Below are 15,436 nucleotides of genomic sequence, written 5' to 3' on the forward strand. Positions count from 1 at the left end.
GATTATCAGTTTTCATTTATCATCACATCCTTTGGATGAACAAAATGAAAATCTAGTTAAACCTAGACTCAGTGGTCTTATTAAAATCATTCTTAATAATAATGACTTAATACCAATTTTCATATAGAAAACAATAGTCAGCAGCAAACACAATAAGTTTTTACTTGCTACAGAGAAAAAAGTTTGGTCTTTGATTTATTGTGGCCAGTGATATTTTGTACAGCCATCTATAATTATTCTAATATTGTCTATCATTAACCATGCCTTATCCATAAAGGCCTTCAGCACTCATAAAATACTTACTGATCACTTCCTAGATAAAACTGGGAATAAGTTCAATGTCAGTAATTGAAACACCAGAAAAACATTTAACAGATTTAATTACAATTTTAATTTTACAAACAGTTACATTTTTATATACAACACAAATTTTAGTTCTACTGGGCATGGAATGCCCTTAACAAGCTAAAAATTTTGGGATTGTAACCCTCTAAATTTGCTGCTGCACCCTTAAAATTACACACATCAAATAAGGTTTCTGTTGGACTACTCCAGAATATGTTCTTTCGTGGCCCAGTGAGATCCAAGGTATTTAGCTGCAACACACCAAAGTGGAACTTCCTTCCTGTAGTGTGAACCACTTGCAGGGTAAGTGGAGTCTCTAAATCACCACTTGCAATCTGGCAAAAAATACACATATCTCTTCACTCAATAAATCTTAACTGAGAAATACAGTACATATTACAACAAAAGGAGCACTGTCTCAATCCTAGATATGTAGCAATGCAATTGCACCAAAAGATATGACTTAAATTCAAAATTAAAATTTACACATGTCATACATGTCCCTAATATGCTGCACTTTGTTATAATCTTATGACAAAGAAAGCCATTTTTCAAGAATTTCAATAAAAAGTATAAATCTGAAATATTTAGTTAAATTCTCTACCTGCCTAATGTTCATTTTTATGAATAAAGTTCTCAAATAAATGAAACTCCTGTAAAACTTAATTAGCTTCACTAAAAATTATTACAATTATGACAATCTTCAATAGCCACCTGCACTTTGATCTTTAATCTAGGTACCACTGTCAATGATAAAAACATACATTAACTGAAAAATAAACAAAAAGAAACCCACAGTGGGGTATGAAAGTTCAGCTGACCCCTAAATCATCTCTCAACCTTCACACATGAAACCTTCTTGGGTGGCACCAATATTGATGTCTGCCACATTTACATAATCTCCAGGCCCTCAATAAAGAGGATGAAACACCAACTGTCCTTTTTAACAATTCCTGTACCATTAAAAAATATCCATCCTCTTAATTCAGGATTCCATTATTATCACTTTGCTTAGTACCTATCAGATTCTGAAAGAAGTAGAACAGTTCTGAAGATTATTACACCCTGCTCTGCTCCTAAGTGACTATGTGATACACTCTGGTGACCAGATACCTTGGAATATGAACTGGGTTGGTGGAGGATTCAAGTTCTGCTATTGGTTAGATGGGTACCCAAAGACCCTCCTCTAGTGCTGTACAGTATGTCAAAGTTCAATCCTTCATTGGATAGAAGGACACCATGAATCTGGGTTGTGTGGGAATCCAATACAGGTGCATTGAGCTTGCTCTCAGTACGTTTATACTTGGCTTTCAGCACTCTGAATCTATTTTGAATATCATTCATGAAGGTGTCATCTTTCCCCATGCACCAAAGGAGAACACTCTTTCATCAAAGTAGTACTTCATTTTCAGTTACTCTCTACCTTCACTTTCCCTGACAACTCCATTTTTCCTTCTTTCAGTGAATGAATTACGTAATCACTTCCTTTGCTGTCAAGATAATTCATACTTCATCTATACATATCTTATTTCCTTCAGGTGTAGTATATACAAGCATGCCATCAACTCTAAATCTATTTTAAAAAAAAAAAAAAAAAAAAAGCTATTCCCTCCCTTTCCCTTCTTAATCCTTCTCTAAAATATCCACAAACACTTGTGTTATCCAAATTATATGATACAATTTGTGATATTGCTACTCCCACACCAAGTACACAAAACATGTACCCGTTTATTAATGTCTTTCTATAGATTAGTGCCAATAGGAAAAAGAATCTCATCAGAAAAGACTGCAGTGGTACCTAACCACCTTCTGAAACATGGATAATACAAATGATGGAAAATGTAAATAGTGTATAATGAAATATGGACTTCTAAGTCTGACAATACTGTAATAGGAATGAAGCAAACAGAACCAAGTCAAGTCACCTGAGAATTACCAGTGAAGCAAACAGAACCAAGTCAAGTCATCTGAGAATTACCAATGAAGCAAACACAGAACCAAGTCAAGTCACCAAAGAATTACCAATCTCCAAAGAATGAATGTGGGATACGTGGACTAACACAGAGAGAGAGAGAGAGAGAGAGAGAGAGTAATACTAAGTTTGGGGTTACTGATAGATCAAATGGACTTTCATTAAATCCTGTCATGAGAATAATCACAGTGGTTGCAAACCAAATACTTAGTGCAGCAATATCTTATTCAGACCAATGTCAGAGCAAAGCTTTCAGAACTGGAATACAGATAAGTACCTGGACTGACAAACTGGAAACATATTGCATAATATTTTTTACATGATGATGTTGCAAGTAATTAAACAAATCAACTTACTATTAACCTAAGTTAAGGAAAGAGTGTGTTTGACAATTAAAAACATGGGACTCTCCCTAACTGATAAACAAGTCTATCCATCATAATTAGTGTTCAGCTTGTTTCAGTACTAGTAAGCATATGTAAACATAAGCAATAATAAGAAACCTGTAATTCTTATGGACACAGAAATACTTATGGAGAATGGAACCTAAGAATATAATGTGTGCTGAATAATTTTTGTTTTTTTGGAATGCAAGAGTTTTATGATGAATCTGTAAATGGTTTAACAGTAAACAATTATTGCATAATGGCATTTTTTATACTATTCAAATCTACATCAGTCACATTAATACCCATAAATGACATTACATAACACTTTTCAGAGATGATAAATTTATATCAATGTCATTCGTATTGACCAAGGTTGAGGATGGTAACAATAAAATAGCGCACTGAAAAATCAAACATAAAAAAGAGTAACTGCTAATTTAAAAAACAGTACCTGAGGTGGACGAAAAAAAAAAAAAAAAAAAAAAAAAAAAAAAAAAAAAAACACTCAAAGACAAAATGACATGTGCTTGAATGAAATGCCTGAAAAAGAAGGCTACCTACCTTAAGTGATGATTTTGCATAGGCAGCAGCATGTCCAAAAGCTTGCATGAGTGTTAGTCCACAAAAATTTTCATCATCATGTGGTGGTCTTGGCATGTTCAAATGAATAAAGAGGGTGTGGGGGTAGAGAGTACTCGTGGCCAAACCTGCAATCAAAACAAATAAAATTAAAACCATTTCACTTCCAATGGAGTAAATGTACAATGATCAAAGAAAAGTAGAGTACCTCAAAAAATTTACATTAAAAAATGGCTCATTTCAGTAACTACTTTACCTATCAGTACGTTAAAAGAAATTCTTCATATAGTACAGTACAGTACTTTTGATATACAGTACCTAAATTTACCTAAACATTTCAATAATGCAACTCAAATATGTTAATACCATACAAGCAGATGCTTGCTGTCGATCGCATTTGCTAGTTCCCATACCCATACCTGCATCATACCCATATCTGTAAGAGCAAATAATAAAAAGCCAGTGATTTCTAATCTACTCTCATGATCATTAATGTTACTGATTTACCCATATTAACACTGGAATACAAATTAAGCAGGCCCCTTCACTTACCTTTCATCACCTTTTACCTTACTTGTGATCTGATTTGTTTGGTCTCTTCACACCTATTTGTACAGCTTCTCTACTGCTCCAATTTGCATCTTTCATACAGATACGTATAAGGCACTACCATGAGGTTACAACTCAAACACTTTGGTTTGATCATACTAACTTATTTGGGAAAAACTCTCTATCGCGAGAGTATATATAATATTCTAAGGGGTCCACAATAATAAAAAATGTTGCGAGTCAGTATATAATTTTTAAAACTCTTTACAAAAAGCTTTTGAACCCTTCCCTGGATTCATCTTCAGTCCAAATGATTTATTAGGTAGACCAGGTACTGAGGAGAATTTAAAAAAACAAACAAGAGTCGTTGAAAATTGTTGACTCTGGTCGTTAGCTCGTTTATGGACCAGGTAATGAAGAAAGAGGGCAGTTAACTCCAACTAGGTGATTTCCTCTCCCCTATCAATCCTTCTGGCTGCAACAATGCAATTACAGCCTGAAGGATTGATAGGGGAGAGGAAATCACCTAGTTGGAGTTAACTGCCCTCTTTCTTCATCACCTGGTCCATAAAAAAGCTAACGACCAGTGTCAACAATCTTCAACGACTAGTTTTGTTTTTTTAAATTCTCCTCAGTACCTGATGTACCTAATTGTTCATTTGGACTGAAGATGAACCCAGGGAAGGGTTCGCAAGCTTTTTGTAAAGTTTTAAAAAATTATACACGGACTCGCAACATTTTTTATTATTGTGGACCCCTAAGAATAAAACTAATTTATTTATCATAACAATAAAGGATCAAATGCTAACAGATCACAGAAAATCCTATATACATAGTTTATAAAAACTGTTAATCATTTCCATGTTATATGACAAGGCAAATGTTGAAGGAGGTTTTCAGTTGCTTCATCATCATAATTATAGTCATAGTTCCCCTTTATGGGGTAAAACATGAGGTAAGTCCTGTGCACTTTCTGCCATAACTGCTATGTAATTCATGTACTTATTTCCATATGTTCTTTGTGCTACGTCCAAAGGTTTAACACCATGCCTCTTATTCCCTTTGGGCTAGGAAACAAGCTGATATAAGACCAGGTTAAACTCCTCTGACCATGAATTTTCTCCATTATTTTTCTTATTACCTTCCTACCTTATCTCAGCCTGTTTTCCAGCCTTAGTACGACCCTTCTCTCAGCAACTTTTTTTATTTGCAAAAAGATCTTCTCAATCAGTCAAGAAACTTAGCACTTTGAAGTCCCATCTCTTCAAAATCTTCATTTTCTTTGTTAATGTCCACATCACTGCTGTGTACAAAGTACCGCCTTATAAAAATGTAACAGATTACTGCTTCATTCATTAATTATTTAATTGGCACAGCTATTACAAAGTAATCCAATAATCCATTTCCTTTTATCCAGGCTATTGCTACTTACTGTATTTTTATCTTACCTCCCTTCAATATGAGCTTAAAATTCAGTATATCACCTGCTTAATTGCTTCCATTAGGCCTTTATATATAATTCATGCACTGAAAATCCCTAAACCTATTTACATTTTGCCACCCTGAATCTCTATGTACCAATACTATATTCAGCATAAAATCATTCACTCATACATCTTTCTTACAAAAATAACATTTCTAATTGTACTTTTCCTTTTGCTTCATTTCCTAACAGAAGCCTAGCTTTGCTAAGCCAATTTTCAAGTCTTCCATCTCCAGTTTACTCTTTTTCATCTTTTGAACATTTCCTCACCTTTAATTCTGCTGTTAACATCAGATCATCTACATAAAGACACTCTCAGGCTTTACCAGCAACAATCTTTGTACCTTCCTCCACTGTAGTGAATGGATACTTTACTTGTTAATTGTAAAATTTTTTTTTCAAATCCTTCAGATATACAAACCAGTGACTGCATAATATGTAATGTATTGTGACATAATACCATAACTCTCAAAGTCTCTCTGTTACTCTCTGCTTTCTGTAATACACATTCACTTGCTTACTTTGGTATTCAGTCTCATTTCCTCTGGGAATTCTCTTCCTTTTACCACTTTACTTCTCCAGCATTTATGCCACAAAATTACTGTCAGTTCCAATAATTCCATCTCTTCATTCTAGGCAACTCATCAATGACTCTCGAGCATCTTTCAGCAAGTTGTTTTTCTTATTTGTTATTCCTGATGATCCTGAAGCATACGCTTCTTTCACCTTTCCAGAGGTTCTTTTTGCTTCTTCAAACAACACAATTTCTATTGGCCCCTATCATGCAATTTTCTTCTAGCTAATAACCATTCTTTTCATTTAGTACTCAATACTACCTCAGTTTCTCCATTTGTCATTCATTTTATTTATAATTTCTCTAGTCTGATCACTTACAAACACTGGCCCGTTTATATCTTTATCATCTCTCCTCATGCAGTTTCATAAGAAAATCTCATTTCAAACTTTAATTTCTCTATTTTCATCTTTCATAAAGCAAATATTTTTCTAATGAAGCTTTGCCAATGATAAGTTAAAGAGTACACAGACACCATACAATAAAAATATGAATCACTGATGTCCTAAACAGCACTAGCTCCTAAAGCAACATGGCTTAAACAAGAACAATTCCTGCACAAAAGGAACATAAACAATAATGAGCTGTGAAAAATGCAAAAGCAAAAATACATTCATCCCATGTAGTTATTTTAGTACAAAAACAAGTTCTTGTCAAAGCACTAAAGCTACAAAAACATACATGAATCAAACATTAAGAGAGAATAACACAACACATATACATCTCCTTTTATTGAAACTATTAAGGATTAAGTGCAATGAAAGATAAGACTAGGATCCTCACTAGAAGGCAATTCACATCAATTTTTGTCCTTTTATGTACACTTAAGTAATTAAATTCAAGAATCACTCATATACCTAATGGTTTTCAACAAAGTAATGAATACAGTACGGTACTTACAATCATATTGCTCGTCGCTGTATTTCACAAGTTGTTTGCAATGAAGGAATGGAGAAAAAGGATAAATGGTAGGTAGAATTTCACCCTCAGTTGCATGAATTTCTTCTTCTTCAGCTACCGGTGATAAAGGTTTAGAAGCGATCAACAGCGCATATGCCTTATACTTCATCTGAATCAACTGACATTGAAAAAAAAAAAAACAAAAAAAAACATTAAGATGCAACAATGGTACCTGTTTGAGGAAATAAAAAGTACATATATTTCCTATATTTGGAATTAAAAAGTATATACTGTATACATACCCATACATAATTCATATGTGACCTACTGTTGCAGTTTAAACATTTTTAAAGCAAACATTTTTGCAAGGAATATCATTCAAATCCTTCTTTTTGTTCATTAACATTCTGGGAATTCATTCAAAATGAGACAATAGTATTCCAAAAAATGCTCACAGAAAATAGGAGTATATGCAGCAAAACACACCAGTCCAAGCTTAAGATGGGTAACAGTAATACTAAATTCATAGACTAGTGAAGGAATGGTTAGTTTTTCAATGCCATTACCAGTTTGTTTCAATTAGTATTAGAAGAATGGTCAGTAAAAAATTAGAAAATGATAACCTGCATCTGACTATTAGTATCTTAAAAATGAACTAAGTCACTAACCTGAATGCTCTAAGGAGACTTGACTCTTGGTGTTTGCCATTAAATGCTTGTTAGCTGATCCAGGAGATAGCTGGTCCAGCAGAAGCAGGAGTTTGTAGGTCATCTGCTTGCTGTACAATGATGCAAAGAAATTAGTTGAAATACAAAATTACCTGGAATAGCTTCCATTTTACAACTTTTCAAATACCAATGTAACCCCCGCATCACCGATTCAATAAAAAACATTTACAAAAATGATATTAATTTACCAGCACATAAGGTCAAAATTCCATTTACCCATAATTTAATATTAGATTTACATCCAACTGTGAGCAGAAATATTCTGAAAACTAGCAAAGCTGTGGTTCTCACTATGTGAGACTTCCCTTCCCCAACACAAGTTCTTTGTTTCATGTTGCTCACCTGCAAACTTTGTCACTACATATATTATCTGGCAGGAATATTCAGTGAGTTATGACACCTTTGCTGGCTAAAGGCTTTTGAAGGTTCTAATCAATGTGCTCATGATAATAATTATCTCCTATCTGCTGACAACAACAGGCCCTAAGAGGAAAGCATCCTTACAAAAATTACTGACATGCCACAAGTACAATTCAGCAAAGGTTGACTGGCACCTCCTGCATTAACAACCTATGGAAGACGTTTTTGCTTTAAAGGAAAAAAAATTAATTTGGCCTTTTAAGCCCAAAGTACCATTTCTCTCTGCCAAAATATACTGGTACCATCTGGGTAAACCTCATATGGGAATGGTTGAGGAGTGCTGAATATCCTTCAATTCTAGCCTGAAGATTCATATCTCCTTGTCATGATTAAACAGTGGGTCAACTGCAGTGCACTTGGCCCCTTACAAAAGTTCACTAAGAACGTATGATAATAGACAAAGGGTCTGCAAATAATTTTTGCTGAGGCTACCATGTATAACTAGTGTTAATGTCAGTTCTCTGGATAACAACAGTTTGGTGATCAAAAGTCTCATGGAGAACTGAGTATAAGAATACAACTCCCATTTCTTCTACTGGTGCAACAGCATGTCTTTGCCACTGTCTAATACAGGAACAGTGATTACACTGAAATATGGAATATTGCAGTTTGTATTGGCCACTAAGAAATCCAATACTGATGCTGTCATCCTTCATACTAGTCATCAACTCCCTGGATACAGAGACCATTCAGTATGAAAGACCTGAATGCCCCTGCTTAAGTTATCAGTATTCACATAACAATCCTCTTGCCTTTCATGAACCTCAGAATATTTTTATCTCTTCCCAATGGTCTATATAGTATCCTTGGTAACATTCTGAGAAGACCCTGGATTATCAAGTACCCTACTGTACTAAATTGTTCATTTACAAGCATATGCAGTAAATTAAGTGAGTAATTCCAGCATTTATTTACAAGATAACAGAGATGATACAGAAGAGGGGTAATTTCTGCTAAAAATTTTATATCATTACAGTTATCTCAACCTAACCTAGCTATGTATCATCTCGCTAATTTTTCAAAAGTACAGAAATTATCTGATTTATACAACATAATTCCTACTTGGCAGCTCACTCATATATTAAATAACTAGTTAAAAACCTTATTTCCATCAAATCTAATTCCAGGTATTAGTATCAGGGTATGGTATCTTCTTTTGATTAGTTCAGTATGCATGCCTTATCAAATTTTTCATAAATCTGATCATCCATTGCATTTATATATTCCTAGACTATATCATCCACTTTGTATCATTAGATATGCATTTAGTCCAAACAGTCTTGTCTTTTCTTTCATGTGTTAGTCTAAAAACAAAGAAAACAAAATCTCCAGTGGTAACCAAATTATGGAATGATCTCCCTAGCCTAGTACTAAATCTTGAAACTTTTGATGTTCAAACTGAGTAAAAAAAGCCTTTTCATTCTTATTCCAGCTTGTTTTACTTATCTGCCTTTTTTTGGTATTTCAATTACATACAGTTGGACCACTTAGAATTGCAGCATTCAGCTTTTCTAACTAGGATTGCAACTAGGCTACTACAAACAATAATATAATTAAGTAAATTATAAGAGATCAAAGAATGCAACATGAAATAGATACAAAAATACCAGCAAATGATTTGCATAGGAGCTCCAAATTTCCCTGAGTACTGAGGGAAAAATCAAGTTATTGACTATTTTCTTGCTTTTCTTTTAGTCTCCAGCTTCCCTGCAGTAAACTGTTTTTAAAGCAACATCATTGCTATTATTTTATATTTTAACACAAAAACACAACACAAGCGAGGGTAATACAAAAAAGGATGGTACCATTTACAGAAAGCCTTTCAAAGTTGTACAGCAAACAGTACCAAAGGTTCTTTACAGCAACTCTTCAAAAATCAGCTTCATTACTATGAGACTTTCACTTTATATTGGTCTCCCCTCAGTCTCTTCCCACTAAGCTGTCTAACTTCTTCAACTATACCCTGCTCCAACTTTCAATAAGTAATGGAGAACAAATCCTTAGGGCATAATAGCCCTTGGAGTGTTTAAAAATGAGACTCACTTCAACTCGTTTTTAACAAACAAACAAAAAATACAGAAATGAGTAATCATAAACTATGTCCATTACTCATCTGAGATTCTAATGATGTCAAATAATGTTTATTAAAATGCTATCCCCTGAGATTCCTATGACACCATCCATCAAAAATAAAAACTCAACCATATATACTTTGACATAATAACAGAAATATACATATACTATACAGCTGGAAGGAAACCTATAATACTTCTCATGGTGCAAAAATCATTAAGTAATCCCAATTATCTTTTAAACACTTATTTACAGAAAGCAAAGAAATTAATCTGACTGCATATAGTTTTTTACATTTTTTTTATCACCAATACAAAGTACAATTATTTGACTTCAAAACTTTCTTTCTTTCTTGAAAAACAAATTTACAGCATACCATTATTCTTCTTGAGAAACAAATGTACAGCATATCATTAAATAAAATTATCTCTGACCTTATACATGAACAGCAACTAGAATAGTCTGTGTTTACCAAAAATACTAAATGGTAATCAGATGACAGCAATTAGTAAGACAGTCCACCAACAAAGGCCAAATGAAAATTTGATTTGCCATAATGAGAGAATCAACACAGGGGTACTATGTGCATTACCTTATATCCGGTTAAAATATAACACAATATAACCTACATCACTTACAAAAGAAACTAAGAGTGCACAGAAATATCAAAAGCTTTAAGGTTGAAAGAAAATGAGGGAAGATGCCTGCTAATTGCTTTCTAAAACAATCCATATAGCAACCTGCCAGTGATTCAGATGAAATTAATTGTTTTTCTTGACAGTTCAGACTTAAGACATATTAATTGCAATTATTACATCTAAAAATATAAACACTACACAGGAGAATGAATGACTTTCCACACTTACTTCTTCCTGCCTACAGGTGAACCCCACTCTCTTGGAAAATTCCATCCTGGTCGGTTTACTACATCATCTATTCTTGGTAGTAACTCCTGATGGGAATCCATTAGACGTGACTGAAGAATAACCCTGGAATCAGTAAGTAAGTATTCTATGAGTCCATTCTAACAATTGGGGTTATTTGGCCTCTACAAAATCTCATCTCCTATTGGAGATATACGGCAATTTATACAACCTAAAGCATTCAGTATTTCTAAAAACACAAACCTCTAAATTATTTCCATGATCCAAGTATACTAACCCAAATACCTATACCTTAGTAAGGTGATAAGACTGTCAAACAGAGTGCTAGATAGCTGTTGAACTCAGCAGCACAGTAGTTAGATGATAAGAAAGATCTTCCCTGCTATAAAATGAGCACACCTACTTTCTGATAGATTACTATGTAGGAAACGTTGGGGATTGGCTACCTGAGACAGCAAGAGACAGAGCTGGAAGAATCAGGTAGAGGAACTTTTCATTCCATAGCACTGGATGGGTTAGTTTATTAGTTAGCTCATGCATAGCATCTTAAGAGGTAAATGATGCCTGATTCCTGAGCTTCTTGCATGTTATTCTAGGCTATCTCCTTAGCAATTATCATACCATTAGTAAATGGCATATGTAACTCAGTTTATATTCATGATCTCATTTCTAACAACTCTGGTATGTACGCTATATTTTTCATAATTCTGTGGTGATGCCTAGCAAATGTTTGAGTTATGCTTTCTTCTGCTACAAGACAGGTTAAAACAAGGCAATGGTAACACCATAGCAAAACACAAAAGGGAAATACCAATATACAAAATATTATATGGATTGTGAATTATACAAGAACCAGATAAAATGAGCACACAAAACTAGTAAAGGAGGCAGTTTTTACTTTAACTGGTATTTGCATATAAGTGGGCTTGTTACTCCAACATACAGGTCCCTTGCAAAAACCCATCATGAAAAGATTATTCTACAAGCCCAGAGACTTTCATGATAGAATAACTGTACAATAAACAAAATCAACTTCAAGGAACACCAGTTTCAAGTTAATAAAGATGAATGGAAAAAAAAAAAAATTACTAATTAGCAATCAATACATACCTGCATCAGTTTAATGAAGTCAAAAGTGAAAGTCTTGAGGGTATGACAGGGAGACTTCCATAGAAAAGAAGATCTAACTTTTCATCTAAGCACAGATTCACTTACCTCATTGGCCATTTAGGACCATGCCTGTCATACTTTATCATCCATAGAGCAATACATAAAACCAAGAATGATTGTGATACATACGAACAAATCAAAGCAAATGTCAATTCTAATAGTATTTATACAGCATAACCAAATTCAAGCATATAGAACCAAATTCAAGCATATAGAAGTATTTCTAAAAATCATATCTATGGTAACAGTTCCGATATGGTTAATACCACTCGAGCATTATTGTTTTTGTATGAAAAAAAGCCTTTGCTTCTGCTGCTTGTGGGAAACCTTTAAGCCTCTATCTTATTTTTATTCAATACTCTAATCATCTATCCAAACATGAATTATGGTAAACTATTTATCTACAGTTTTTAAGTTGGTCATTGATCCTCTCTGCAGCTGCATAATACAACCTTACTCTGTATTTTATGAATCTTCTTCTTCTGAATTATCTCTAATCCGACCAACTATCCTCTGGGGAAGTGCTGGATGCACGCACTGTTGGTCAAATGCTGTGCTTGAGTCATCCCTCCTGGTGGTGAGAAGTATTCGTGGAAAACATAACATGGTCTCTTATTTGGCTCCAATTCTTCCTCAGTTACAGGGGGTGGTGGTGGGAATTCAACTCTAAAATAGAAAATACTATCAGTATGGAGTGTTAACATGCTTCTTTTCAAAAGTTATATTACATCTCATTCAGTAAAAATTTATTTGAAACACAGCAATATTTGTTACTGCCATGTACCACAAATACATTAAAAAAAACAAAAAATTCTATCTATCAGCACTTTCCAGTGAGTCAGTAATTTCATCTTTTTATAGGTCATTAAATACTAATACAATTCTCCATGAATTTAGTCTCAATTAATTCATTCATTAAGTCTGACAAACCTTATAAAATCCTACCATAAATCTATAATATCCTTTAAAAATCACTTGCTAATACCAAGTTTTATTTTGAGTAGATTTTGAATAATTTCTTTTATTAGCTACTCAAGTGAATTACACAGCACAACTAAAAATACCAATCCCAAATTGGCAAATATTAGTGACTGAATCTGCATCCGCAACACAACCTACTGCAAAACCCAATCAGCAATCAATTAAACTTACACTCTATTGAAAGCAGGAGTAAGGATATCCTTTGGGTCATAAACTTTTATTCCCCTTTGCAGCTAATACTTCAGCAGCTCCAGAAGAAGGTACCTTCTTTGGTTCTTAAGATGCACTGAACTCTGAAGCCACGTCCAATGTGTTGTGCCAAAACATACTGCTGTTGTCCTCATGGTGAAATGAAAAGCTGGAAATAGGAAGAGAACAGGGATATACAATCTGTAAAATAAAGAAGACGCTAAACCCATAGTTGTACATTCACAGTCACAGTATCTTGTACAATCAGGACCTCTATGAATCCATAAGGATTATTTCCTCATTATGACAACTTTTACAATAAGGAGTTAAGGACTGAAATAGATCGTTTTCATAATAAAAAAATTCATAAAAGAACACAACTGACATAGTATATACTACCAAGAAAATTATTTACTGAAAAATGGCTCGAATGAATAAAAAAAATAACCTATGCTATTCACAATTCACACAAAAAAATTTACTCTCAACCTCGTCCTAAATTCTTTAAAACATCAAAACTATACCAGAAGTACGAGTACTTGAACCCTTGACTGTACTCTTGATAACAGAAAAATCTTATATCATGTTTCTGTCTAAAGTTTCAGTCTATTAAGTTTCTGAAGTAAAATGAATAAATGGCATTATACTCTCATCACCATAATAAAATTTACCAATCCCACATAGGGTAGGATACTAAATATATTTTGGAGGTGACCTATCAAAAGCTCTTACTCCAATGTAATTGTTGCATCGTGGTTCCATCAGTCTATAGTCCACCATGTTTCTACCTATAAGGCAGTTACACTTATTGTGGTATACATTGTAGCTCAGGGTCTCTTTATTACTTCCATTTCATTCTGTTTATTTTAATGAAGCCTAGGCTACATCATAATACACAATTATTTAGATGAGGGAAATCTTAATTGGATGAGGAACTCCAACACCAAAACACCTCAACATTCTCTTTACTCAATCTTTATTCTACAATATTCCAGACAACTGTCTACTTTCAGGTTCTCTAAAAATGAAAAACGAACACATTTATACCTCAAAAAACAGAAAATGATATGTAGGTAATCAACACACTGACAATGATAAAAACTAATTTGTATTAAAATAATTTCCAGCTGAGGGCACAATTATCTACATTCCATAAAAATTTAAATTAAACATGTATAATTTTTGGTTTTACTGGGTGCCATTTAATATCAGTGAATAGGTTATTGTTCCTTTCACAGGACAGTACTGTGAAATTAGCTCTGATACCTTCTTCTTTATACTTTTCAGCCACAGTATGAGACGAGACATTTTTTTAAATGGAGTATAAGGACCAACTTATTCATAGGGGAGATATTTACGGCTAAATGTAAGATTCTTAATTATTTAAGTCCTGTTTGATCTTTAACTGTTTCCCTGACCACTTCAGGTCCTCAAAGAGGTCCTTGGCAAATCTCATATGGATGGGAATATTGTGAATAAGCTATTTCTTCTTTTATTCCACTAGTTTATGACAAGTCCCATTTGGGTTAGGTTTTTAATATATGCAATTTACCATTTTTCTTGGTCAAGTTTCCATGTATTTTCAGACCCAGATTTTTTTCAAATTGGCAATGGGTATTGAAGGTGGAATATTAATCGTCAAAATAAAGTACTAGTTTTATAAGTTTATAAGTGAAATTTTGTTAGAATAGTATGTATATGACCTGATCAGATAGCATCTGGAGACTTAGATTAGCCAAGTTAATTTCAGATTTGGATGTATTCAGGTTTCATTGATAGGCCTGCATATCCAATTTTTCAGAGCCACTGATACATTTTAGGAAATGTTAAGGGTCCAGGGGGCATGATGGTAGGTAAAGTTGAAGTCAGATTATGGAAGCTTAGGTTAGGCTGGGATGTATCCTTACAACCAACAGAGCCACATGTTCAAGCTTTAATCTAGTGCTTTTGAGTCTCCTGGTGACTGTTAGTAAGTACCACAGGCTACTATCGGACAGATTCCCACCAGTCATCAACTGGGAAATTTGCCATCTTCTATTTTTGTTGTTGTTTGACCTATATTTATGTCTTTTGTTCATGTTTACCCTGTGACATACTATCTTTTGATTGTTTTTAAGCTACATTCATCCCTGGGGGCTGCAGTAAACAAGGCAACAAATTTGCATGTAAACTAGTAGTTTCTAATCTAGATGGCAACAGT

The 15,436-nt window shown here is 33.9% G+C and overlaps 1 protein-coding gene across 1 annotated transcript; it reads right to left on the reverse strand.

Moving 5' to 3' along the window:
• Positions 1 to 363: 363 nt before the first annotated feature.
• LOC135226746 (large ribosomal subunit protein mL37-like) lies at positions 364 to 12,417 on the reverse strand. Its single transcript, XM_064266458.1, has 5 exons — positions 10,879 to 12,417; positions 7,458 to 7,569; positions 6,792 to 6,972; positions 3,268 to 3,413; positions 364 to 680 (listed from the first exon to the last, which is right to left on the reverse strand). Exons 1-5 carry the CDS (start codon positions 10,977 to 10,979, stop codon positions 438 to 440), a joined length of 783 nt encoding a protein of 260 aa, XP_064122528.1. The 5' UTR covers positions 10,980 to 12,417; the 3' UTR covers positions 364 to 437.
• Between the last annotated feature and the right edge of the window lie 3,019 nt (positions 12,418 to 15,436).

The sequence above is a fragment of the Macrobrachium nipponense genome, chromosome 20 (assembly GCF_015104395.2).
Source record: "Macrobrachium nipponense isolate FS-2020 chromosome 20, ASM1510439v2, whole genome shotgun sequence".
Taxonomy (NCBI): domain Eukaryota; kingdom Metazoa; phylum Arthropoda; class Malacostraca; order Decapoda; family Palaemonidae; genus Macrobrachium; species Macrobrachium nipponense.